Source organism: Elgaria multicarinata, chromosome 5 (genome assembly GCF_023053635.1).
Source record: "Elgaria multicarinata webbii isolate HBS135686 ecotype San Diego chromosome 5, rElgMul1.1.pri, whole genome shotgun sequence".
NCBI classification, from domain to species: domain Eukaryota; kingdom Metazoa; phylum Chordata; class Lepidosauria; order Squamata; family Anguidae; genus Elgaria; species Elgaria multicarinata.
The window spans coordinates 119,038,587-119,065,627 of NC_086175.1; the positions used below are offsets into that span (position 1 = coordinate 119,038,587).

General features: G+C 40.3%; 1 protein-coding gene across 2 annotated transcripts in view; it reads right to left on the reverse strand.

Moving 5' to 3' along the window:
• ARHGAP42 (Rho GTPase activating protein 42) overlaps positions 1–27,041 on the reverse strand; it is a 188,251-nt gene that overhangs the window by 118,404 nt on the left and 42,806 nt on the right. For both annotated transcript variants that reach the window (XM_063127116.1, XM_063127115.1), the window contains exons 2-3: positions 24,216–24,311; positions 354–415 (exon numbers count right to left, since the gene is read on the reverse strand). In XM_063127116.1, the coding sequence (XP_062983186.1) occupies positions 354–415; positions 24,216–24,311 (158 nt within the window). The remainder of the gene's footprint in view (positions 1–353; positions 416–24,215; positions 24,312–27,041) is intronic.

Consider the following 27,041-nt stretch of genomic DNA (forward strand, 5'->3'; position numbering starts at 1 on the left):
CCAGGCATTTAGCAATATGTGATGAGTTTCACCAATCCTGGATCCGTTTTTAGGTTCATAGCTTAAAGTTGTTTATAGTTGTTTTTAGATGTATGTTTTTCTGTATGTCGCATGTTTTTGTGGTTTTAAATTTTTTATATTATTTTTAATTGTTTTAATCTTATGTAAACCGCCCAGAGAGCTTCAGCTATGGGGCGGTAGAGAAATGTAAATAACAACAACAACAACAACAACAACTCAGTTTCTTGTGTGCTGCAATTTTTATAAACCTGAAATAGGAGCTTTCCAGGAGAGACAACAGCGAATTTAGTGAAAAAGCTGAACTTTACAAGCACATTCTAGGACAGACTTACCAGCCGCCGTCTCTCCTCTTCTACTGCAATCAATAACCGGGCGAACTCCTTCAATGACTGGGCTATAAAAGAAAGAGAAGGAAACAGATTATTTTTATATTAGAAAACCATATTACTCTTCTTGAAAGGTGTAAAGGGGTCTTATGAATCCCAAAGTTCTGCTGACATGGAGAAATCACAACAGTCAAACCGTTTAGATCTTTACTGTAGAACTATCCACAGCCACGTTTTCTTATCTACAATCCAGGACCACAACTGGGAGAGAATCCATCAGGAAGAGCCCCAGTTATCAAAGCCAAATGTTCAACATTTAAAACCTCTTTTCTGAGCATATGCTTCTCAGAGCCAGTGTGGTGTAATGGCTAAGGTGTTAGACTGGGAGTCGGGAGATCCGGGTTCTAGTTCCCACTTGGCCATGGAAACCCACTGGGTGACTTTGGGCCAGTCACAGACTCTCAGCCCATCCTACCTCACAGGGTTGTTTTTGTTGTGAGGATAACATGGAGGGGAAGAGGATTATGTATGCCGCCTTGGGTTCCTTGGAGGAAAAAAGGCGGGATATAAATGTAATAAATAAATAAAAAATACAGTGTGATGAAAGTCACTTAGAAATGGCACGGACACACTGAGAATGCCACCAAAACCACTAAGAAAAAACAAGCATCTCTCCAAGGAGAATTTACCCTTTAACGATTTCCCTTTTTTTCTATATATAGCAGCCATCTTGTAGGGAGTATTGCTGTTGCTCATCAGCAGAGACAGAGCAGGGGCAGGGATTCTGAATAAAAGACATTTGCCCTCCATGAAGTAAGCACTAGTTCATTTTATGGCTGACAGGTGAAGAACATGTCAGAGAGATACCCTATTCAGTTGTCTTCCAAGAGCACAAGACAAATTGTACAAAAGAGTGAAGGCATCCCTTAAAACTCTTTGGGCTGAATTTATTTGAATACTGAAAAGACACAGCAGCAGATGTTGTATTCTGGCCAGAAAAAAAAATCATTTATATTAATTCTCTGAAATGTACCATCATCTGTTCTTCTAATCAATATTTTGCAGATTGAAGAATATGTCTACATTCCATTCAATGGTCGCACTCACACACAATCCAGACAATCATGGTTTGCCATGAATGAGCAGTGTGCTTTTGCTCCTGTTTGACTCTTCCCACCAGAGGGAGCAGCTAAACTTAACAGAAATTAGAAGATTAGCATACCAGCCAAATCATGGCTCATGACTAGTTTCACCCTTTTCAAGCTAGAATCATAAACCAGGACTTGTTCTTCATTTATGAATCCTGGCTCGTGAAGGGAGCACCAAGTCAGGAATCCAGTACACCCTACACAAGTAAATTGTCTGTACTGGAACTCCTGACTTGTTGAGTTCTGATTAGTTTGAACTTTAGCCATTCCTGCTAGCTATTAAGACTGATCTCCTCCGGCAGGCCTACCCAGCGGAATTTTAGGATGTTTTAATAATGTATACTATGTTTTTAATCAATTTTATGTATTTATACTTATTGTTGTTCTCTGCCTCGATCCAAACAGAGGCAGGTAAGAATTTTTTTTTATTATTATTATTATTATTATTATTATTATTATTATTATTATTAGGAGCCAAGTGAGAGTAAAGGCTGTGTATTCCAGCAAACACCTTGATCACGGCAAGCCATGATCAATCAAAATTCTTTTTTACCTTCCATGCGATGTTCTGCCTTCAGCACACTGAATGTGGTCAATATGAATAATAAAAACAAAATGTGATATAGCCCAAGGATATCTATTTGATTAAGCATTTTACCTTGCTTTTGTTTTACTATTATTCATAACGTGCCTCCTATTATTCATAAAGTGCCTGCTATTATTCATAAAGTGCCTAAAATCTATTAAGACTCCATACAGAAATAAAATAGAATATAATCCCTGCTTGTGCAAGGAGGTGTGGGGGTCGGGATGGGACAAGAATGAGTTGATCATTTCCTGGGCCAATTAAAGTAGAAAAAGAGATATAAATGTGAGAAATGTGAAAGAGAAAGAGATTTCTTGAGGAGTTCCTAAATAAGTGAAACAAAATATAGGTAGAACAGAATGACAAGCAAAAGAATAACAAGCAAAGAACAATATTGTGTGTTGCCAAATGCCTGGGAAAAGTCAAAAGATACAAAGTTGGCACCAGGCAGGCCTCATTGGGGAGATAATTGGGGGTGCCACCATGGAGAAGGCCCTGTCCCTTCTTGCTCTCTTCTGAGCCTCCCTCGGAATAGGTAGCTAGAATACATTTGAAACAGATGGTTCAAAGACCAAGTTAGTATTTGCCTCTGTAAAGGTCTAGATAGATACTTGTTAAAGCCCTGAATGCATGGTTATTCAAAATGCATAATGCATGTTGAATGCATGGTTATTCAAAATGTCTCAATTTGTTCAATGGAACTAAGGCTGCAATCCTGCACATACTTACCTGGGAGTAAGTCTGACTTAATATTATGGGGCTAACTTCTGAGCAGAAAAGAATAGGATTGCACTGTTAATTTATAAATGAGAATGCTTAGTGTTAGCTTCAATTAAGTGACCTGCCTTAGTATATTAACATGACTATGGACAGATAAGAGTCAAGCAGAAAAGTGTCTCTTATCTCTAAGCAGACATAATTTAGCAATGCAGCAAAAAGTGAGGAACTCCACTATGAGGAACCCACTCTGGGTGTTTGGCTTTTAAGTTTTAAGTTTTTTGGGGGGGAGGAGAAATAAGTACAGAGATTTATAAACTTATGTATTGTGTGGAGAAAGCAGACAGATTACTGAAAGGAAAGGGAAAGATTTAGGACAAAAGGAAATACTTCTTCACACATAAACTACAAAAATTGCTACAACAATGTGCAGTGATCACCACCAACTTGGATAGCTTTAAAGAGGGATTAGACAAGTTCACGGAGGATAAAGCTATTGATCACTACTAGTCATGAAGGCTATATAATGCCTCGAGAATCAAAGACAGCATGACTCAGAATACCACTTCCTGGCAAACTGCAGTCTTGTTTTGGCACTTCCCATAAGCAACTAGTTAGCCACTGTGGGATGCTGGACTAGATACTCTAGACTGATCTACCAGGGCTTTTCTTATATTTCCAAATGTGTGCTCCATGACCAAAGATTTGGATAATGTTCTAAACCAGTACGCTGTAATTGTTATATCAAGCAGTTAGCATACATGCTTATTCAGGAAATAAATGAAGTTCAAAATGGAAAACCTAACTCAAACCAATTATTTAAACCGGTTTGTTTTCTTGGTGATTAAAAATCAGTGATTTAGGCCAGCAGTCTTCCAAATGTTTTCAGATACAGGCTTATTCCCCAACTGCAACCCAGGACCCTCTTCTAATTTTTTAACCATATATACTCATTTTTCAGGGTGATAATATGCAAATAAGAGCTCTTGTATTATTATACTGCCTACCCAGGAAACCCGAGTAACTGACAGATCTGAGTGACAGAACGACCTTTATGTCTTCAGAAATGGTGGCCAACCACTGCTTCTTTGTCCCATAATGCTAGGTATAGTCTGAGACCTGCAGCCTCTACCAGTGACTAATTCATTCAGTCTGCAATCTTCATTTTGAGACTGGGTCTAAGCTACAGGCCTCGTGGCTACATCATCTGGCCTAGTTTTTGGACGTTTCTACCCCATCTCCTGCTTACCACCTAAGCTGATAAAGATTTCTGAAGGACTCCAAAGCTTTGCACAACCTTTTGTGTCCTTTTGGTAGGTCCTAATAAAGGCATTGTCCAACTGTGAATTTTGGAGCTTCCTCCCCCACCCAGCTGTCTGTTTTTCATGTATTTTTATAATTGTACAGATGAGACAGGTGCAGCTTGTCATGCAGGGGTGAAATAATAATCATTTATTACAAATTCTGCCGTCCTTTGCATATGGACGCCATTCCTCTCTGCCTCTTTAAGAAGAACCTCAAAGCACGAGAAGAGGAAATCATGGCGATGCTGTTGATGTGACCTTTCTTTGATCAGGGCACACTCCATTTGTGGTTCTTGACGCACTAGTTGAAGATCAATGATTTAAGTCCCCTCGATTTTAAATTAATCCACCCTCATAAACAAAGGATGAAGATAACAAGTTGCAGCCTTTAGCAGGAATCGGAAATGATTACACAAGCTCAATATATTTCTGGGAAACCTCCTCAGGAATAACAATTTTTTTGAACTGGATTTGGAACTAATACGCTGCTGTGGTGTTCAAGTCATTAGGGAGACTGACCATGACTATCAAAACAAGAAAAAAAAATGGGGAGAAATGAAAAATATGATAAAAAAAAATTAAGTCAGAAAACAGAAACTAGGGAGAAATGTTCAGAACTTCATACTGTAAATATTTGAACAGATTTCCTTCTGAAGAGGGGAAAAACATGCAAGAACAGAGCAGATACTTTTTACATTGTGTTGCAATACTATCAATTTAGAAAACAGTTCATTTTTTAACAGTCCATGGTGAGCTCAAGTCGCCAAAGCACTTCTGCAAGGAAGGTTCAGAACTTTCCAAGTATCTATATTCCCCAGCGTTAATTTTTTAAATAGCAATTCTTCATAGTTGTTTTTTAGAAATGTCTATGCGCAAATGGAGACCCGCAGGCACTAATGGGGCAGGCATGCAGAATACGAATGGGTTCATGCACACGTCTCAGATGCATGCCCAGCCTTCATGCACATCCAGGCACTTGCGCACGCATGTGCAAAGCCAAAGGAGGAAAGCTATTTCAATACAACTCTCTTTTCTCCCCTTCCTCTCCCCTCATCCCATCAGAGTCTATTCCAGGAGTCGTGAACCTCAGACCTGGGGGCCAAGTTCATATCCGGGGGCCAAGTCCAGCCCTTCCGGGTTTATAGATGACCCACCCCCTTGTCCCAGACTACCGGTTGTCCAACAATTGTTTCCTGGCTTTTAAAAGGTTGAAATGCCTCTTCTAAGGCTTTGGTACTGGCAGTAAAAGCTACAAGCTAAAACGTGTGTGTGTGTGTGTGTTGCCCCTCCCCCAACACACATTTTGCCTTTCCCTGGCCTTTAGCCCCACCCACCACTGGAATGCAGCCCCCGAGAGGTTCTTTGAAATTCATTTCAGCCCTTGAGCTGGAGCACGTTCCCCACCCCTGGTTTACCCCCATCTGTTCACACTCCTTAGCTCTACTTTGCAGCTGCTTCAGAAGAAGTGACCGCACAGACAGGCAGGCGAGTGGCCAGCTACTACCTCCTCTCCCTGCTGCTCTGTATACGCTCTCAGCAAGCATCTCCTAGGGAAAGGGGTGCATGTTAGCCTGATGCACTAAGATGCTCCTGTGTTATTCCAAACCTTTGTTTTGTGGCAAAAATCCCCACCCAACATGCAGGAATAGCGCATAATTTTAAATACATCATTAACTTCAACTGGTACAAAACAGGGCAGCACTTTATTAACAGGGACTGGCCAACGAGACCACATTACGCCAGTCCTTTTCCAACTTCACTGGTTGCCAGTCCAGGTCCGGGCCCGATTCAAAGTGCTGGTATTAACATTTAAAGCCCTAAATGGCTTGGAGCCAGGCTATCTGAAGGAACGCCTCCTCCCATATGTACCTGCCCGGACCCTAAGGTCATCTTCAGGGGTCCTTCTCCGTGAGCCCCTGCCAAAGGAAGTGAGGCAGGTGGCTACCAGGAGGAGGGCCTTCTCCAGGAGGAGGGCCTTCTCGGCTGTGGCACCCCAGCTGTGGAATGAGCTCCCTAAGGAGGTTCGCCTGGCATCTACACTATATTCTTTCAGGCGCCAGGTGAAGAACTTTTTATTCACTCAGCATTTTAACAGTCTAAAAATTTAATATTAACTTTGCTGCTTTTAAATTTGTATTTTAAATTTGTATTTCTGCACTGCTGCTGATTTTATCCTGGTTGTGCTTTTATAATGTATTTTATATCATGTTTTTATACTGTTCGTTTTATACTGAATGGTTTTAATTTTTGTGAACCGCCCAGAGAGTTTCGGCTATTGGGAGGTATAAAAAATGCAATAAATAAATAAATAAAGTCCATATTATCTCCCATTCTGCAAATGCCATTTTATACAACTTGTATCTCTAAGAGTTGCAAATTCTGAACCAATGTGCAAAATTGTAAACATAAAATAAGTATGTTTTAACAAAATCTCCCACTGTAGACAAACTACAGAAGGCATTTCCAACATTCCTATTTTTTATTGTCAACACCAGTGGATATGAAATTATCATGGATATGCAATTACCTTGAATATGGAATTCATGCGGGACCAACTTTTTATATTTCACAGTGCAGGAATAGACATCATATTCATTTGTGGTGAAGATGGTAAGAAACATATTGTTTGAATTTTCATTTGTATTCAGGCAAGTACTTTGTAAAACAGTTGAGTTTCTTGTAAAGTCAGCAAGACAAAACTGCTTCCAGATTATATCACTGTAGAAACTAGTCAGTTTTAACCACAATATGATTTGCTACTTGTCCTATAAGTTGCACTTTTACTTGTGAGTGTTTCCCCCCTCTTTTGGGGAGGGGGGTACAGTGGTCTTGCTTGCTTTACAACCACTTTTTCAAGGACACTGGATTCATGTGTTGTGCTACATATGAAACACTTCTGCTCTCTCTCTCTCTCTCTCCACATTTACTTTGAGTGAAAGCTATTCAAGGTCAGCATGCTTCATTAACACATCCATAAAGGAGTCATAAGACAGTCTACTAAGCACACACTTGAGAGCTTTAACCAATCGTGGCTCTTGGGGATGCATTTACCACATTCTTTACAATATTGGCATAGGCGTGCACAGCACATTTCATTAGGCTGTCCATCCAGTTTTGTTTGTTTAAAGGGGAACATTTATTGAATATTCAATTGTCAAAGCAGCTGGAGGACCACTCACACTGTGTCTGGATCCCTACTCAATGGCCCCCTCAATTTGGGGCTTATTGCTTGAGACATTGGGGTGTGCCTGGGCACACCCAGCACACTCCTTGCACTTGCCTATGAATATAGGCTTTTCAAAAGAGAGAGGAAGAGAGAGTGACCTGGTCAGCCCACCAGTGAAACATGGGAACCCATCTTTACTGTATTGTGTGACAGGCTTCATGTCCCACTGTCAGCTGAGAGATGTCCAGTGAAGGCATATAAGGTGAGACAGCATGCTGACAAGACAGGAGCATTGTGGATATGGGGATCCTATGACTGGGAATTAGGGAAGCTGCCTGTTCCAGATGAGGTTGCACCCCTCTGAAAGAACAGGTGCTTGGGGTCCTCCTAGATCCATCAATGTCTATAGAGGGACAAATGGCCTCCACAACAAGGAGTGCCTTTTTCCAACTCCGTTTGGAATCCAAAGAGAGGACACTCTTGATACAGACATCCTGACAGTGGAAGTCCCTCCACTGCTTCATATAAGAGCAGCACCAAGTCTTACAAGCTTTCAGCGACAACTAAAGACCTATTTGTTTACCAAGAATTTAGAATGAATTTTCCGCTTTGCTTTTTCTGCATCGTGTAAACTGCTATTTATCTATTACTGTTTTTCCCTATTCAGTTATGTTTTCTGTCAATGTTGTATTATTTTACTGTGTTTTATTGCTTGTATGCTGCTTTGGGATTGTTTTATAATGAAAGGCAAGTAAAAAGATGTCTTAAATAAATACTATAGAAAGCCATTCCAAAGGACTCATCCTCAGCTCAGGAAAAATTTCCATCAAAGAAATCCCATGCCCAATTTTCATACCAAAGCAATGCCCCGGGTTCTCTCACGATACCTTGGCAGATACGCAGGTGCCGCACGGATCCTGAAGGCAGAAAGACCTTATAGATAGTGTGCGGTCCTGCGCTAGGGAAAGTAACCTGGCAGGGTTGGGCAGTGTGGCAGGGAGGCGGTGCATGGCGAAGTTGTGGGGGGCGGGGTTGAGGGGATGTTCTTATAAAAGCATTTTTTAAAAAGTGTTGACATTCATTTTAATTCATTGCCTTCAGTAATTGGTTTGTTCCCACTAACTAGAGCAGGATCGGCCAACTTCAGGTGTTTTGGTGGCGGGGTGGGGGGTGATTTTAACCCCTAGAAGAATATAGAAGAGCTGTGCTGGATCACACCGAGGGTCCATCTAGTTCAGTATTCTGTTCACACCGTGGCCAACCAGCTGTCAACCAGGGACCCACAAGAAGGACATGGGTTCAACAGCACCCTCCCGCCCATGATCCCATAAACTAGTGTATATAGGCTTACACCTACCTATATAGTCACACTACCCCTACCACTACCATGACATACACACGTCACTAGAGTTTAAATACACTTGTTTCCCAAGACGTAATGGAACAGATCACTGTAATTTGTTTAAAAGTCAGTGCTTCCTGTCTCTTCCTTACGTCCACAAATGAGGATGAAAGAGGAGTCCGAGCTTGTGAGCCTCAGGCTCAACCTAATTGATTCATGTAATAGAAAGCCAATGGCAAAGTTAAGTCATGACCTTTACCTACAAGTTCTACAACGGATATTTGTTATCAAGCTCATGGACAAATTAAATAAATGTAGAGCATACACGGGCACACTATGAAAAGTGTAACCTTTACATTCTATGACATGTTTAAAGTTACCTTGAATACTTCTGCAGTCTGTTTTCTATATAAATGCTGCTTTGCAAATCAAAGATAACACTAAATTTAGTGCTATAATAGGAATGATGTCTGAAACCAGCTTTAACATACAAAAAAGCATTCTTCCTGTTTTGATGAAAGACATTAGCAGACATGCGAGTTAAAACTGGTCTGCAGCTGTTTTCTCTGGAGGTTTCCCAAATCCAGAAAAGGCTTGCAACATTTTGAATTGTCTTGGGGGGGGGGATTACAACCTTTGACTCTTTTTCTAAAGAAGAACCTTAGTTTGTCTTCTCTAGAAGAGTAACACAATACGGCTCTAATTGGCTAATATTAATGGATGCTTAAACGCATGGCCAAGAATAAGGCTGCTGCTATCTATTAATAAGTGATCTTGGGCTCTGATCCATCACTTGGATTATATATAAAATATGGCCAGAGACATCATCCACTTCCAGATATTTTAAGGATATTCCTATGTACAGGGCTTTATTTCCAGAAGAACAGATGCTCCTTCTATTTCAAGCCCTTTCCTGATGTCTTTCCTAAACATTTTTTCTAAAAAATTTTTTCAAAATGATGGATTGTACTTTAGGCCTAACTCGTTTTGTCAGGAACATATCACTATACATCTTCCCTTGAACCTCCTCATTATCTAGGAAAACATGATACATTAAAATCACAATAGTTAACTTAAGGGCAGCCTTCCCCAATCCGGTGCCTTCTGTATTCTTTGGACTTCAGCTCCCTTCATCAGCCTCATCCAGAATGCCAATGGCCAGGAATGCTGGGTGCTGAAGTCCAAAATATACGGAGGGCACCAAGGCTGGCTTATGGGGTTAGAACTCATGGGTGTAATATTGTGCCCAACTGGATCCTACATTTGAAGTCAGGAGCTTATGCATCTAGAACTAGTTCTGAATGTTAACGATATATGAAAATACAACAGGAGATGTGCAAGTCGCCATTTTATATGCTAACAGAATATGGAAAAAAAATGCAACTCACCTGATTAATTCCTACCTGTATGTGTATTTTCTTTGACGATTACCAAGTTTAACTGTTTTAAGTATGTTTCTATTGTTTTATTTGGGCTATTTTTAGTTACCTTGGAGACCTTGGGCATGTCTATACCAGCCCTATATCCTGGGATTGTTCCTGTGCATACAAATGCCACACAGGCAACCCCGGGAGCGGGCAGGGGCGATCCTTCCATTTTCGTGGGATAACTCTTAGGTGTAGAAAAGGCCCTTGGCAAGCAGAAAGGAAATATACAAATATGCAAACCTCTACCATATTTAGCAGGTACCAATGCCTACTACACACAGATCTTACAAGAGCTTCCTGTTTGCTTCAATGCTTCGGGCATCTCTGTATGTGTGCAGCAATCCTTAGTCCCAAGAAATTAATGGGAAAACCCTTGCTTCAGGATAGATGAGTCTTGGGGAAAGGGTGGAGGTGGGGAAATCAGCATTTAAGGTCATTTAAATCATAAGGGAACATTCACATTCCTACTCTAGATATTCCCTGCTTTCGTATTGTGGTTTCCCACTTTCAATGTAAGAGAAAACTTTGTCATGAGGACAGTAACAGCGACTTTACCTTTCCGTCCCAAGAGAAGGGGGGCAAAGGCAAATAGTCCGGGCACATTCTTGTGGAATACCGCATTATGGGGCCCCACCATCAGCGATTATGGAGCCCAGTCAAGCCTCTGCTTACAGGTAAGTAGGGGATGGTGGGGAAAACACAGAATACTGAGATTAACATTGGCAGGACACAGCTCAGAGGTTAACAAAAGTAAATTGCAAGGAGGAAAGATTTGGGCTTTCCTCCAGGGCTCAACCTTCTGTCATTTACACTGCAGACCCACTTCCTTTACTAAGGTGCCTGGTGAAGGCAGTTGGGTTGAAAAGCCATGGAGAATGCCCAGGCAACGTGGATTCAGGCCCCTTCTTCCGGCACTGAGTTGATGGCAGAGAGTCAGGTGGTACCTCCACTCTGTTGATGCTCTCTTCTCCTAGTCTGCTGGACACCCCATTCAGCAGCAAAGGGAAGCTGCAGAATTCTTCTTCTTCTTCTTCTTCTGCTGCTGCTGCTGCTCTCTGAGCGGTTTACATAAGATTAGCCCAGCTGCACAGCAAATACCCAAGAGGTCAGTGCCTCTGGGGATGGACACTGCAGTGGAAGTGACACGATTCTGGACTTCCATGGGCCCAATGGTCAGGCGCGGTGGGTGAGCTGGGCTTCTTCAGGGATGGTGTGTGGCCCCTCCCTGCTGCACACTGGCTAAAAGTAACCATGGTACAAGCCCTGAAGATAACACATAAGGAAAGGGCTGGGGAAGTGGGACAATGCAGGGCATGATATTCATTCCCAGCTTAATAAGCCATGGATTAATAAAATGGGATCGTACATCCAAACCAGCCCTCAGTTCCATGATGTTGGTAGATATCAACATCTACATCTACATCAACATCAAATGTTCACCATGTGGAAAAGTGGTGAAGTAAGTTAGCTCTGTAACTAGATAGGAGTATGAGATTACTCAGGGTACACTCCACAAATGATGTAATCACAGCAAGATTCAGTAGTGCTCCAAGAGTGGTCATGATAGAGAAAAAAGTTCTGCAGAACACACTGGCTGGGCTTCAGAGAACTCACTCCATATCCCCAAAGACTTTGGAATTGAATTACTCAAACTACTTTAGAGACTATGGGGACTTCCAAAATCAGTTTGAGATAAACCAAAAATTCCACTGGACATGCCTAATCCCCTGGAAATATAACAAGTGCAGCAGTAATATCATTGTAAGGATTGTGGTGCCTTTTAAAACTTAGTTTTGCTTAACTCCCAAGACTTTTGTGTGTCAGCAGTTACTACTGATGAGTTCAGTGGGATACAAGATGGCATCTCATGGAGGTAGGGATTGGATCCCAAAGCCTGTAATGGTTTGTCAATCAATCCTTCTGTAATTTTATCAAGCTCGTAAGAATAAAGTAAGGTGCATCACTATTAATCGAAGAGATCCTGCTACATAACATGGACGGAGATTGCAAGGTCTTTGCTATTTACACCAAAGTTTTTCTTTAAGCCTGTCCTTCAAAACAGTTTTTCTGAGATTTCCAGTTCCAGCAGTATCTGTCTGTCTGCGCACTGAGCTACGGCTGTAATGTTCCCTCGTGGACTCAATAGTGTTAAACAGACTAGAACACAAATGAAAACTTGTATTTTGTAAATCAACTTAAACATTAACATAAAGTTTTGGTCCCCATCTTGGCCTCCAGGACAGAATCTCAAAATCTCCAGAGATTTGGGCACATTCCTTCTTTCACTTACCCATACAGGACTGCGCCAAATTAACCTGAAAATTGCAGGATACAGTGACCTATTGTGCCATATATAGAACGTCTGACCTCCCTGACAGATGTTTTTCCCACGATTCTTAACAGAGAAAAAGCTTTTAAAATGAATGTTTTCATATTCAAGATATTGCAATTACAGGCTTTGGCGTGTTTATTTGTATGAAATTCAGATTCCATTTTAAATCAGGTTCTTTTTCTTTAAAAGGGACCTATTAAAAATAATAATAATAATAATAATAATAATAATAATAATAATAATAATAATATATTTATTACCCGCCTCTCACTCTGGATTGAGGGGGGAACAACATTAAATACAATATAATACATAAAACTAGTTAAAAGAGCATATAAATTGAGTTATACTAAGAGGTATTTTAACTTAATTTTATTTCAAACCGAATTAATTATTTTAAATCCACACCATCTTGCTTACAAAGCCTACCGGAGCTGCAAATACATATCATGGTTTAGACTTGAAGACAGCACACAAGCTCTGGGCCCAATCACTCCTGGGGTCACACAGGTCTCCTGTATTGCAATTGTTGTTGGATTTGCCGCCACAGCAGCCCAAAACAACAACTTTAAAATAAGGCACACAGGGAGCTCACAATCCAATGCAGCCCATCCACTAGTGGAGCTGGCCACTGGTTCTGGTTGACGCATGCCCAGCCCCACCAATTCCAGTCTGTAATCAGCAACTGGGCTCCCTTCCTGCTCATCTCACTCTTTGCTGGCAATTGGGTATGCCCGGCTGCATGCTCTTAAGCCACATCACCCCAGCACCCTCCTGCAACCATAGTTCGTTTTGGACAAGAAAGAGCAGAACGTTATTTATACCATAGAATCATGGAATAGTAGAGTTGGAAGGGGCCTATAAGGCCATCAAGTCCAACCCCCTGCTCAATGTACGAATCCACCCTAAAGCATCCCTGACAGATGGTTGTCCAGCTGCCTCTTGAAGGCCTCTAGTGTGGGAGAGCCCACAACCTGCCTAGGTAACTGGTTCCACTGTCGTACTGCTCTAACAGTCAGGAAGTTTTTCCTGATGTCCAACTGGAATCTGGCTTCCTGTAACTTGAACCCGTTATTCCGTGTCCTGCACTTTGGGAGGATTGAGAAGAGATCCTGGCCCTCCTTTGAGTGACAACCTTTTAAGTATTTGAAGAGTGCTATCATCTATTCTCTTCTCCAGGCTAAACATGCCCAGTTGTTTCAATCTCTCTTCATAGGGCTTTGTTTCCAGACCCCTGATCATCTTGGTTGCCCTCCTCTGAACATGCTCCAGCTTGTCTGCGTCCTTCTTGAAGTGTGGAGCCTAGAACTGGACGCAATACTCTAGATGAGGCCTAACTAGGGCCGAATAGAAAGGAACCAGTACCTCACGCGATTTGGAAGCTATATTTCTATTAATGCAGCCAAAAATAGCATTTGCCTTTCTTGCAGCCGTGTCACACTGTTGGCTCATATTCAGCTCGTGATCTACAACAATTCCAAGATCCTTCTCGTTTGTAGTATTGCTGAGCCAAGTATCCCCCATCTTGTAACTGTGCATTTGGTTTCTATTTCCTAGATGTAGAACTTGGCATTTATTAAATTTCATTTATTAAAGTTCATTCTGTTGTTTTCAGCCCAGCACTCCAGCCTATCCCATTTCCCTTCCATATATCCCACTTCTCTTCCATCATGGCACTCAAGAAGTCAGACTCCAGAAGCACCAAATCACCATCCTGCAAGTGGTAGGAGCTAAACAGGTCTCTTCCTCCCTCTCTGTCCAAAACAAACAGTGGTTGCAAGTGTGTGTGGGGGTGGGGGTTGGGGATTAAGGAACATGCAGCCAGGCACACCCATTTGCCAACAAGATGAGATGAGCAGGAAGAGAACCAAATTGCTAGGTGATTGAAATGGGATAAGAAGTGATTGTTCTCAATCACAATGACTTAAAAAGTACTAGACCTCAGGAGCAAGGATATGTTCTACCAGGGTAATGGTATATATCAGAAGGTGTAGAAACCACCCTAATGTAATTATTTTGTATTGTTTTATGAAAGCCACTTTGAAAGGCAGTATAGAAATCAAAATTAATTTTAAAAAACAGGCACCATATGACCAAGTGCCTGATCCGAACCTCTAACCTTATGCCAAAGATGGAAAACGCTTAAACTAGAAGGGAAACTATTCTTATTATCTCTTCTTAATCTCTTTTCCTATAACAATTCTGAAGTGCTGACATATTCCATAAGAGCCACTTCAAATAATAATTCTGAAAGCACAGCTCCCACTCATTGCTTTGAGATTCATACAAAGCATTTACAAGCATTGCTAATGAATGGCATCTTAGGCTGATATGCGTAATGGTTGGTCGTAGGTACATCTTCCATTCAGTTCTCATTAATTCCAACATAAATCTCCTACAGACATCCAGACAACACTGAAGGCAACGCTGAGTATTAGCAGCATTGCTAATTTAGGGCTTGTAAATACATTACATGTTTGCCAATATTTACTTTGGAGCAAATTAGATTTACTGTCTATAGAAAACCACAATGCATTGGAAAGGAAGTCCTCATTATCAATCCATGCTGTTTTGATTCTATGACCCCATTTCTTGTCTGAATATAAGAATTCAGAAAGTTCTATTCGGTTCTTGCTCAAACTTCATCTTGCTTCTCCGTTATAAAAGCCAACACTTTTTTTTTTTTAATGCGGGGGATTTCATATAATCAGAAATAACATTTTTAAGCATGGAGAACAACAACAAGATTCTATATTTCAGTATTTTTCTGTGCTGCAGCAGTTTTTATAGACAGTATCTTAGGCCACAGCAGTGTTAACTTTATAGTAGTAAGCTGTAAATAAGTTTTATTCCTTCCTTGCTTGGGGCAAGTGACAAATTAGGTAATGCTACAGCAGCCTTGTACTACTAGCCATTTAAGGCTACAAGAGCTGTACATGTAGCTGCACTTGCGATTGAGTAATCTCTTCCCATTCTAGCCGAAGACATATAGTAGCAAGGCAGAGGGCAGTTGTAGGAAGGCGCATTCACATCACATGGGGCAGTAGAGGAGGAGGTGGCTGCCCCCTACTTTATCTGCAGAGAAATTTGCAATCTGAGTTATAGTGTGGTGTAGTGGCTAAAGTGTTGGACTGGGAGTCAGGAGATCCGGGTTCATGGAAGCTCACTGGGTGACTTTGAACCAGTCACAGACTCTCAGCCCAACCTACCTCACAGGGTTGTTGTGAGGATAAAATGGGAGAGGAGGAGGAGGATTATGTACGCTGCCTTGGGTTCCTTGGAGGAAAAATGGTGGGATATAATTGCAATAAAATAAATAAATAATAAATAAATACTTGAATGGTTATATACCTACTGAATTACTTCTAGGTAGGGCAATGTCTGAGAATCTGAGTTCTAATTCTTTCTAAACCTTAGCTTATGGAATAATGCCTTCACGTCTGAAGAATTCATGGGAATTTTCATGACAGGAAGGCTTGAGTCACAAGGAAACCTAAGTACATTCAGATCCACCCTAAAAACGTCAGAAGCGGATGGTAAAGCCCATGCCTACTTGCAAATCAGAAAGGGAGAAAGTTCCACACGTTACACACCAACAAACCTAAGTTTATCTCAGAACGTACACCCAACAGTACACTCATACACACATGCCCAGAGAAGCAAATTAACCCACAGCCAATTCTAGACCTCTGACAAGCATAATGGATATGATGCATATGTTTTCTGACACCCATTTAGGTGTGCACCTCGCATCCTGTGCAAAGTGGCCCAAGGTTATGCAAGGAATCCTATAAAAAGATCAGCATATCCACATATGACTCTCAAGCAGATATGAAGACTAGAACAACATAGTGTTTAAGAATAGAGACATTGAGCTGTAAACCAGAAGCCCAGACTTTACATAGCAATATTCAAACCTCATCTCAGACATGGAACAAGGATGTTGTTTAAGGTCTTTCTATTATTGTTAGTTTATTATACATTTATTCCATCACCCTTTTAGAGATCTCAGACCACCTTGCACAGGGCTTACATTGGTCTCCCATCCAGGCATTGAATTCAATTTCAAAACTTCACTCTTGCCACATAATTAAGTACTCCAAGACCATTCACTGGGCCATCAACTATCTTGAAAGTTATAAATAATTCCTGTATTCACCTAAAGTACGGCAAGAACTTGCCTCAAGGGCTTTTATTCCAACCAATCCATATATCATCTTGAATCGCTGACATTGTTGTTTCTGAGGTCCTTTCCTTAATAATGTGAACACTTGATAAATATTTCACATTCTGAACCAATTTGCACCTAGCCTGGAATGTGAACTTTTAACTCCAAGAACAGGAGCCAAGGAATTGCCCTTCCTCTCTTGGAAGAATAAGGGCCAGAACTGCCCATCCTCTCTTGGAAGATGGATTATACTGATTCCCACACATATATCTACACCAAGAAAAGTGTAATAACGGGTACTGTAAATGATGGACTGCATCAATGTTTTAAAGTGTAAAATGGTATCATTAACTTTTTTCTTCTACAGATTTACACACATTCTCTGTTAGTGAGTTTTTAATGTCACTGGTCAAGATTTAAGGAATTGACTTACAAAAGAAATGAATGGGGGCTGGGAGAGTGGAATGGCAATGGCCAGAGGCACTAAGAGCTCCCCTGGCATTGCCAGGCCCACACCTGAAAGCCAGGCCCACACCTGAAAGCTGGATGCTATGCCACCCTAATCTAGCTTATTAACCCATCATGTCTTAAAGTGACGTCCGAGTATACAACAGCTGTATTGATCAGAACTAGAAGCAAAAGCCAACTGGCTACACAGTAGACTGGTGTTATAAATAAGGTTCCTTTAGGGGACATTTCTACTTCATTCAACCTTCCTGTAGCCACATGGTAGTTAACATATGCAACTGCTTATTATAAAATAGACCACCATCTAACTGAGGAGAATTTTCTGAAATAAAACAACATAGCACTGCAGATAAGAATTAGGTTTTGTCCCTATTTGCACATTGAGTTTCTTTTTTAATTAAGAATTGTCCTATTTATTTTTATTCTAGCCAACTTCCTCAACCTAAACTTTTTTATTCAGTGGAAACCCTCAGTCTTTCTAGCAACTGCTTATTTGTTTTAAAATTTTCTAAACCGCACCTTCATCCAAAACAGATTCCACAGCAGTGTACTTAGAATTCCAATTCCCAAATAAAATATTACAACAGCAATAAACATTAACACATCAACGTAATGAAATGGAGAGGCAAACGATTCAACCACCACCACTAACAACAAAATCGACAACAAAACTATTAATTTAAAATACATGGGCAAATAAAAACCTTTTGATCAGGCAGCAAAAAAAGAGTACAATGTTGGTACAAATCATATCTCCCTTAGGAGGGCATTGCAAGGTCTGGGCAAACTGGCAGAAAAGCCAATGTAATCCCTTCAAAATAGATGAAATGTGTCTACCTGGATAAACCAGCAAGAATTCCAGAAGTCAAAATCTGTACTAGTTGAAGGTCTTAAAACCACAGTGTTGGTAAGTATAGGAATATCTTTTCCATACACACCTGAGGGCAGGGGCGGGTAACAACCAGTGCATATCCTTGTGGGTTTACAAAAGGAATTACTTTATTAACTTAACACTTAACAAAACCGCATCAATCAAAGCCCTGAGGCCATGGAGCCATCTACCAAAGTTAATCATGAGCCAGCAAATCTACATTTCTACTTATGATGGTAGATCAAATAATCTGATTTCATTACCACCATGGCCATTACTGCTTAGTGATCCCTGACATAATTCTCTCCACCACCGCATAAAGAAAGAATTCTGTCCCAATTGTGCAATCAAAGCAGGAAGACGGATTCTTCCAGTTCTGTGACCCGTAGGTGACTGTGGGTTTACTAGGTAAGTATTCAACTCATCGTAATTTATAGCTTCGGGCTCTGGAATGGCAGCGAGAACACTTAAAAACTCTACGCAATGGTTGTCACAACCTCACTATGACAACAGCACTGTGTAGGTATTGGAGTAGGTGTTCAAGCCCTTTAAGCGGGGATTTTACTTACAATTACCCAGGGTTAAAAGAGAACAATTACTTGAGGATCAAGACAAATTTGCAGTAAATTGATGTCTGGAATAAATGGGATTAATTCTGATCTCCTGAATTTATTCCCAACCAAATTATCCTCTCTACTTCTCTCAACTGACAAAAATTCCAGCTGTCACCCAAACTGTAACTCCATGCTCTCTTCAATTTCCCCCTCCCGGTTACTTTAATACTCACACCAATCTCCATTCCCACACAACCCTTCCAAACACAAACACCAATCATGGTTTATTAGAGTTTTATTTTCAATTAATGAGATAAGATTTCCAATTTAAGCCATCTTTCACATTATAAGAAAAGGGTTTAAATCTGTTAGATTAACTAGCTCAAAAGTTGCAGTCCTACTCAGTATCCAGCAAGTGTATCCAAAACACTTCCGGCTAATATCAGATGTACATCTATTGTCACTTTTACCTTTGAGAAAAGCCACACACAATGTCTTTTTGAACTGATAAAACAAAGAAATATTTACATAAGATCAGCAATAAAAACCAGGACGTGAGCCAAGGGGCATTAATGTGGCTATGTCACTTAAACAGCTGTGAATTTACAAATATCTGCTCACACTATCATCACCAAACTTTCTTTTAAAAATAGTTCTGCTATCAAGACCATAAAATCTCATGTCACAAATTTGATTCTTTCTTGAATTCAAGAAATAGCATTAGCTGCATTAGATAGAGTTCTCTGAGCTGTTCACAAAGTGGAAATAAAACCATTAAATACAAGAAAGCATAATGTAAAAACTAAAACAAATTTAAAACAGCCACAGAATAAAATGAAAACAAATCCAATAGCAAAGGTAACAGCAGTGCACCGATCTAAAAAACACAAACACATTTTTAAACGGAGGGACTAAAAAGCCTGCGAGAATAAAAAGGCCTTCACCTGACGCCAAAAAGAACTCTCCTCTCTGAGGTTATCCCACGGCTTAAAAATAAAATGAAATTCAAAAGCCCACCAAAAAATGTGAGACACATATTATAGCCAAAAGTGTATATAGTCATCACTGAAGACAAATCTTTATCGAATTTACAAACATACAGAAATAAAATCCTTCCCAAAGGATCTTTCTTAAGCCCTTGTAGATAATGGCTCAGATCGGACAACACAATAACCACCGGTGGTTTTAGTAGTCAACTGTCAGTTGAATGATGAATGGTTGGTAATTGTGTTGTCTGTCGGGCAAAAACCACCCCCACAGTTGACTTTTTCATCAAAAAGACCACTGGAAAAACACAACTGGCTGCAGAGTTAACTAGTCTTACAGCACCATGTACATTGATGGTGCTATATAAATAAATAATAATAATAATAAAATAATAATAATAATAGTCGCTCAACCAGTGGTTATTGTGCTGTCTAAATTGAGCCTGTCAGGCTCAGCGGAGTTTTTCAACCCGCTGAGTTGACTATTTTGCCTGGCTACAGAGTTCCCGGGCAAGAGTGGCCAAAACTGTGCCCGCTGCTCTGCTACAGTTGGCACAACTCGCAGAGGCTGTTGGGATAGCACCAGGAGGACTGAGAGAGGAGGGAGGGTGGGGAGAGTGTCTGTCAAATGCCAAGTTGACTATTAGTCCACTCAGCTTGAGCTTCAATCACTCCATGAGGGCATGGCACAAAAAAACCAACTGTAAATTGACTACACCCAGCATTGACTAAAGTGTTGTCCCAACATACCCAATGAGATGGGGTGTAACATGTGTGGGCAATGCCCAATGAACTGTTAAAACCAGATCGGGATTTGGTAGCTTTTTTATTCTTTTGCATAACCTAATGCGTCTCCCATGCTGAGCAGACAATATGCCACATTTGCTTATTTCATAGAATCATAGAATAGCAGAGTTGGAAGGGGCCTACAAGGCCATCAAGTCCAACCCCTTGCTCAATGCAGGAATCCACCCTAAAGCATCCCTATTTGTATAGCTTATATGGGCCTCCCAAATCCATTTTTAAGTGAACTGAATTGGGTGTTGTTGTTTTTAAACAATCAGGACAGTATACCAATTTTTGGCTAAAAAGCTCTCACAGCAGTGAAGCTATGATAAAAACTATTAACACAATAAACCCAAGCCATCAAACGAAAATATAAATAGCAAAAACCACAAATAGTCAAGACAAAAATAAACCTCAGTTGTCATATAAAATGCACTACTGTTTGTTTGTTTGTTTTTTAAGTGGTTTTAATGACCATTGGAAAGAAGAGCACAAGGAATAGAATTCCACTGCCTGGCCACTGCTATGGAGAAGACTCTGTCCACCATACTCATCACATTAGATACATATTGTCCCAACTCTAAGGTGACATTGTTTCACCTTGTCTAGCAACAAGGAGACGGAGAAAGAGAAAGATGAAGCCTGTACCTCAAGATTACAGACTACTATTTAATCAGCTGACTTGATAGATGGAGTTTATGGCTCAGTAGAAGAGAGGGGAGAGACAGATTTTTAGGGAAGAGACTTCGGAGTATAAGTAGCCTTCCCCAACCTGGTGCTCTCGAGATGTTTTGGACTACAATACCCATAATCCCTAATCATTGGCTATGCTGGCTGGGGTTGATTGGTCTAACATTTCTGGGGTGTCTCACAAGCAAACGCTTTATAGAAAGCACTCTAAAGGAAGCTTGGCAATGCCTAATCTACTGGCATACTTTGAGGGTTTTAAGCTTAGGCAGTTAATTAGACTAATAAAAAATGAGACTAATATCCCATGTCTGTTTTCCTACACTGTCTGTTTTCCCCTTTTTGAATCTTTCGTGGGTAACCATTAAACAAATTTCTAACCCATTCACGCGGATCACTTTTGCCATCTGGAAAAAACGGTCAACCCATCTTTCCCTTCCAGAATCCCCTATGTCAACCTTCCTAGACCATCCCTCTATTAGACATAGAGATAAATACATACAGCTTGCGGGCTGGAAAAAGAAGGGAATCTATCGGTCGAGAGACTTTGTGGACGAGGGTCGAGTTATTGATGATAGCAAGCTAAAGGATAAGTTAAATGGAATTAAACTCTCTTGGTTTCAAATGTGGCAAGTAAAAACTTTCTTGAAACACAGGCTTGGCCATAAAAAAAAAGAAAAGAAGCTGTTCTCCCCCAGCTTTCAATAGACATCCAGGACAAGACAATTCCAAAACTTTGGAGCAGCTTCTGAGAAAAACACCATCGTTCAAGTACCTATAGATTTGAATGTCTACTCATGTGTTTAAACATTGTGCAATATGCAGATAGGTTATATGAAAAACTGATGCAATTCCAAATATCTAGAGGGCAGGAAAGTATATTAATTATCAAGTGTAAAATATTAAATCCCTTTTTGGAGTGGTGGCTTTTTAGTTTTATATTAACCAAGGAAATATCTGAAGATGCAAATCTAGGCAATTTGTGTGTGTTTTCACCCAACTGCTTGGCCCCAATTCTCACAGCATGACCGAGTCATCTTCAGTGGTGAATATAGCAAGCTTTAATAGGCACATAAAATATAGTCTAGGTTGTTGCTTTAGTGAGATAGAAAAAAAGGATTATCTTATGAAGGCTGAAAGTATGACCAGATTTCTACTATGTTGAGCTTTTATTTCTGTTAGTTTAACTTCTGCTCTTGTGAGCTTCTTTGATGCTCATGACAACCAACCTGGCTACAGATATCTTGTAAACCAGAAATCCCTTCTTTGAAGCTCCCAGTAAAAATAAATCATCTGTCATTTTTTTTTATTTTTAGTGTGTGCACACAATTCGTGGATTCTTTCTGAATAGTTTGATATGCCTTTTTAATGTCCAAAGTCATCTTCAAAAGGGTCCTCAGAACAGTTCAGACCATGAGAGATAAGGCAACCTCAGATATCAATGTCACTGTAATCACAAAGATTTTCAGTTTTAGATTAGGGAAGGGATAAATACCTGGAGTTCAATTCCTAAAGCAAAAACTGCAAATCCACAATTGGAGAAGGGTGACAAATAACAGAACAGATTTCTGAACATTTATCACCAGACACAAACACAGTGTCTCAAGATATTGACATTTAAGCAAATAATACAGAATGGATTGGTGAGATAACAAGTCGGACAACAATTTGAGTAGGAAATACACGTTTATGCTAGGATGTGAACTGACACACAAAGCATCCATTCATAAAAGTCTGCCCATGTTAAAACTATATATCCTTTTTTGCAAGTGAAGTGTCTGAACATTCAACTGCACTTTCCAGATGAGAAGGAAACATCAATAAGGAAGTTTTACACATCCCTAGTTTATATTTATTATTTATTTATTGCAATTATTTCTATTGCGCCTTTCAGGATACAAATCCTTCTAAGCCAGGTTATGGGTAACATCAAAATACATTTAAAAAACACAACTCAATCAACACGTTAAAATGTAACCAAGATCCTTCCCTAAGGGTAGCTGTTGGTAGGTGGCTGGGTGCCTTCCTTCCTCCAGATTAAATATGGCTAGACTGTAAAGAATGTCCCCCAACCCCACAAAAAATATTAGCTAGATGCCTGGCAGATCGTCGCATCAAAGGCCCTAGTTCCAGGTAAAGCTAAGAAAAACTCCTGCCTAAAATTTATTTATTTATTAAATTTATATACCGCTCCATAGCCGAAGCTCTCTGGGCGGTTTACAAAAGTTTAAAACAGGGAACATTAAAAAGTATACAAAATTTAAAACCATCAAAAATATAACAACAACAGTATAAAATAGTATCCATTTTAAACAATAACAGTCTGGGGTCCATTAAAAAACAAACAAATTTATGTTGCGAAATGCTGTTAAATGCCTGGGAGAATAGAAAGGTCTTGACCTGGCGCCGAAAAGATAACAATGTTGGTGCCTAAAAAGATACTGATCTGGTTCACACAATGACTGTGGCTTAGCCATGGTGGCTTGTTTAAGCCGCAGCACGTGCAGGGGACCCTTTGCCTAACCAATGGCCCAGATGCAGCATGTTGTGTCATCTGAGCTCAGATGGTATGGCTTGTTGGAGGAAGAAACAGGCCATGGCCTGTTGGGTTATTTGAGGGTTGTCCCCCCCCCCTCCAACAAGCCATTCTGCCCAAGTTCAGAAAACACAACTTGGGAGATTAAGCAAATGGTGCTTAACCCATAGTGATCATGCATACTGGACCACTCTCAGTCAGTGGCCGGGTTCCCATGATCAGGGAAGGAAAATAAACTTTCGTAGCTCATTCTCCCATGCCTGCGCATGCTGGTCACACTCTGTGCCATTACCATAATTACCCTCGCTGGGTGCAGTTTGTTGTGTCACCCAAACCTGGTGAGGGTGCTTCACTGCGATGCATTGCACACCACACCACAACCCTAGAATAAGCCATGGGTTCTGGGGTGGTTTGTGAACCCACCCACTGCATACCTTTGCCGGGTTCAGACAATATGACAAAGCATGCCCATGGGATGGGACAATAAGCTATGATGTCTTATTTTCCTTCCCCCATCATGCGAACCCAGTCAGTTTCAACAATACTGGACTAGATAGGAAGTGGCTTTATACTGAGTCAGACTGCTGGTTTATGTTCGTCCTATGTTCTATCCAATGTTCCAAATTCTCTACATTTCAGAAACCATGCATAAGTATGGAAGTATGAATATCATAAGGGACTCAAAGGTCACTTAAAAGCCAAACAGAATAATGTTATTGCAATTCTAAATTCTAATTTACACAGGATTAAAATATTAATATTGTAAGTACAAGCGATACAGAACACTCACCAATGCTAATTTCGTCATCTGTTTCAGCATCTCCAATACATTCAAACTGAAAATCTTGAAGTGACTGAGAAAATTTCTGCACTGCCATCGATAAATCTGTAAAAGAAAATATCTTAAATTATTGTGGGTGTTAGTCATAGAATAAAAATAGGTTATTTTTAATAGCACTATCTTATTATTCCTTTCTGGTACAAGGGAAATTAAAGAACTGGTTACAGGATTCACAGAATTGCCAAATTTATTTTAAAAGTTATACTGGATGAATCAGATATTCAATAGACTGGAATTCAACAGCACAGCTTTCCTGTTGGGGACTCATCTGAAAAAAAAGAACTGGATGCATGGCAAGTCTTAAATATGTAAAAATAATTAAAAAATAACAATTACTTTGATGATCACAGGTATTACGTGATGTTCAGGGAATGTTTTTAAATGGGTAAAAACACACAGAGAGAAGCTTGCCAGTAGACAAGATTTTGCGAATGACCTGTGATGTCCTAAGTACCCTTGTTCATAAATTAATTATATATTCCTCAATAACGACATATATAGAATTGGGATATTCAGATCAGGTTCTAGGTCTAAAACTACACACAAAACCAGAAAGAAATACAGTATAGAGATGCAAGAAACAGACATCTTTAAAACAGTTTTTGCCATTTATTTATTTTTAGGGGTATGATTTCACACTTCCACACCCCACTCAAGCTACAATTCCCATTTAGGGATCCCCCTCCCCATGTGCAAATCTGTCCAATTGCATTCCATCTATGAATTGGATTCCCTGCAGCCCAGCCTTTGCAAGTCTTGAAGAATACACTGAATAATTACGATTATTAAAAGCAGAAGCACATCTGGTAGTCTTGATGTATCAAGCTACTGTATAGTCTCTACATTTTATTTAATATATGTTTTCTATTACAAAAGGCACTGAGTGAATCTTCTGCAGATTTCCTAGATGCTCCTTATTCATATCTCTATCTCTCTATCTCTATATCTATCTATGTATACTGAGATCCTGCATTATTCTCATTTGGCAGAAGCACATCTGAGATTAGACCATGGAGAGTGCTGCAGGAGTGTGAAGAGACGTTATTATTATTATTATTATTATTTATTTATTTATTTATATAGCACCATCAATGTACATGGTGCTGTACAGAGTAAAACAGTAAATAGCAAGACCCTGCCGCATAGGCTTACAATCTAATAGACGTGTTTTAGCAAGTTATATTAACCTTATTCTTCTTTCCGACTGTGTTCCAGGAAGACCTGGAATTTCCCTTGGAGACAAGTGAAGGGTTCCTCAGTAAGAAAATGAATAAATAAATGGATTATTACACAAGTTTTCTTGAATTGCCCCTCTAGCACCACTCATTCCTCTGCCATGCACAGCCACTAAGGAATTCATGTGGAGCAAGGCGTTCCAACAGGCCTGGCAAGCCAGAGTGAGTAAATATGCACAAGGCCTCACAACGTGCAAGGTTTTTTGTGGCAATAAATATGTAATAAATAAATAAATCACATAGGGGATCTTCAGCAGCCGCCAATCCATGTGAAAAAAGGCTCCTCAAGAGCATAAAGTTCAGAAATAAACAATATTAACAATTTGGAATCACGTTTTTGATTAGCTGAAAGCAGCACATTGATCAGGGATAATTTAAAACAAATGATTTCCCAAGTTGATGGATCTGTAAATGCAGACGTGTGTCTATAATGGGTGAATCTTCCCTGCTGAGTCAGAGGATATAAAAATTAATTGAGCGAAGAGAGGGTTGGATTCACGTTCCAAGATGGAGCTGCTGGGACTTAGACTGGCGCTTTGCGCAACTGCCCTGAGCCACAAAGCCCTCATGACCAACTTTGGGGAGAAAACAATCCTGTCTTTGAGCAGTCCAAAATTTCACTGTGTCGTAAAATAAAGGGCTGCTCAGAGTCCTGTTAAAAAGTCCAGCCCCAAATTTAAAATTGAGGTATCAACAGGAGAGGGCAGGATGAGCAGAAAGAAGGAAAAATTCTTCATAAATCGTAAAGCATCTGCTTTTGTGAAGTTAGGGGCTTAAGAGCATAAGAAAAATCACTCTTGCAGGTCAATGGCAGATTCCCGCTTTTTGTTGCTTCTGAGTTCGTTGGGTGGGTCAGAGCAGGGGAGCAGAGATGCGTTTAGAAAAGAAAACCAACGACTGAAGGGCCACACCCACCAAGAAGTACAAAAAGGATGCAAGATTAAGGGCTCATCTACACCAAGCAGGATATTCCACTACGAAAGAGGTATATAAAAGGCAAGAGCCACACTACTGCTTTATAGCGGTATTGGAAGTGCACTGACCACTGTTGGGACCCATTGACACATACTATATACCACTTTCATACCGCTTTCATAGTGTTATATCCTGCTTGGTGTAGATGTGTCACGGGCCCCAACAGTTGTCAGTGCACTTCATTACCACTATAAAGCAGTAGTGTAAATCCTGCAGTGCACTACCGCTATAAAGAAGTAGTGTGGCTCCTGCCTTTTATATACAGCTTTCATACCACTTTCATAGTGGAATATCCTGCTTGATGTGGATGAGCTGTAAGAGTGCAGTTCAATGGGATAGATGTGCAAATGACAGGCTTCTATCCACCCTATGCCCTGCTGGGATCTTCCTGGCAGGATAGGAGGAACAACTGAAGCTTTTTTAGAATTTCCATCCTCCAACATAGCATGCATCTGAGGTCCTTTAACTTGCTTGGCCTATTGAGGACGAGGACTAAGAGGTCGTTGGATCCAGTGGATCCATGACTTCTCCCCTCCCTGCCCCCATCACAGCCATTGTGTCTCTT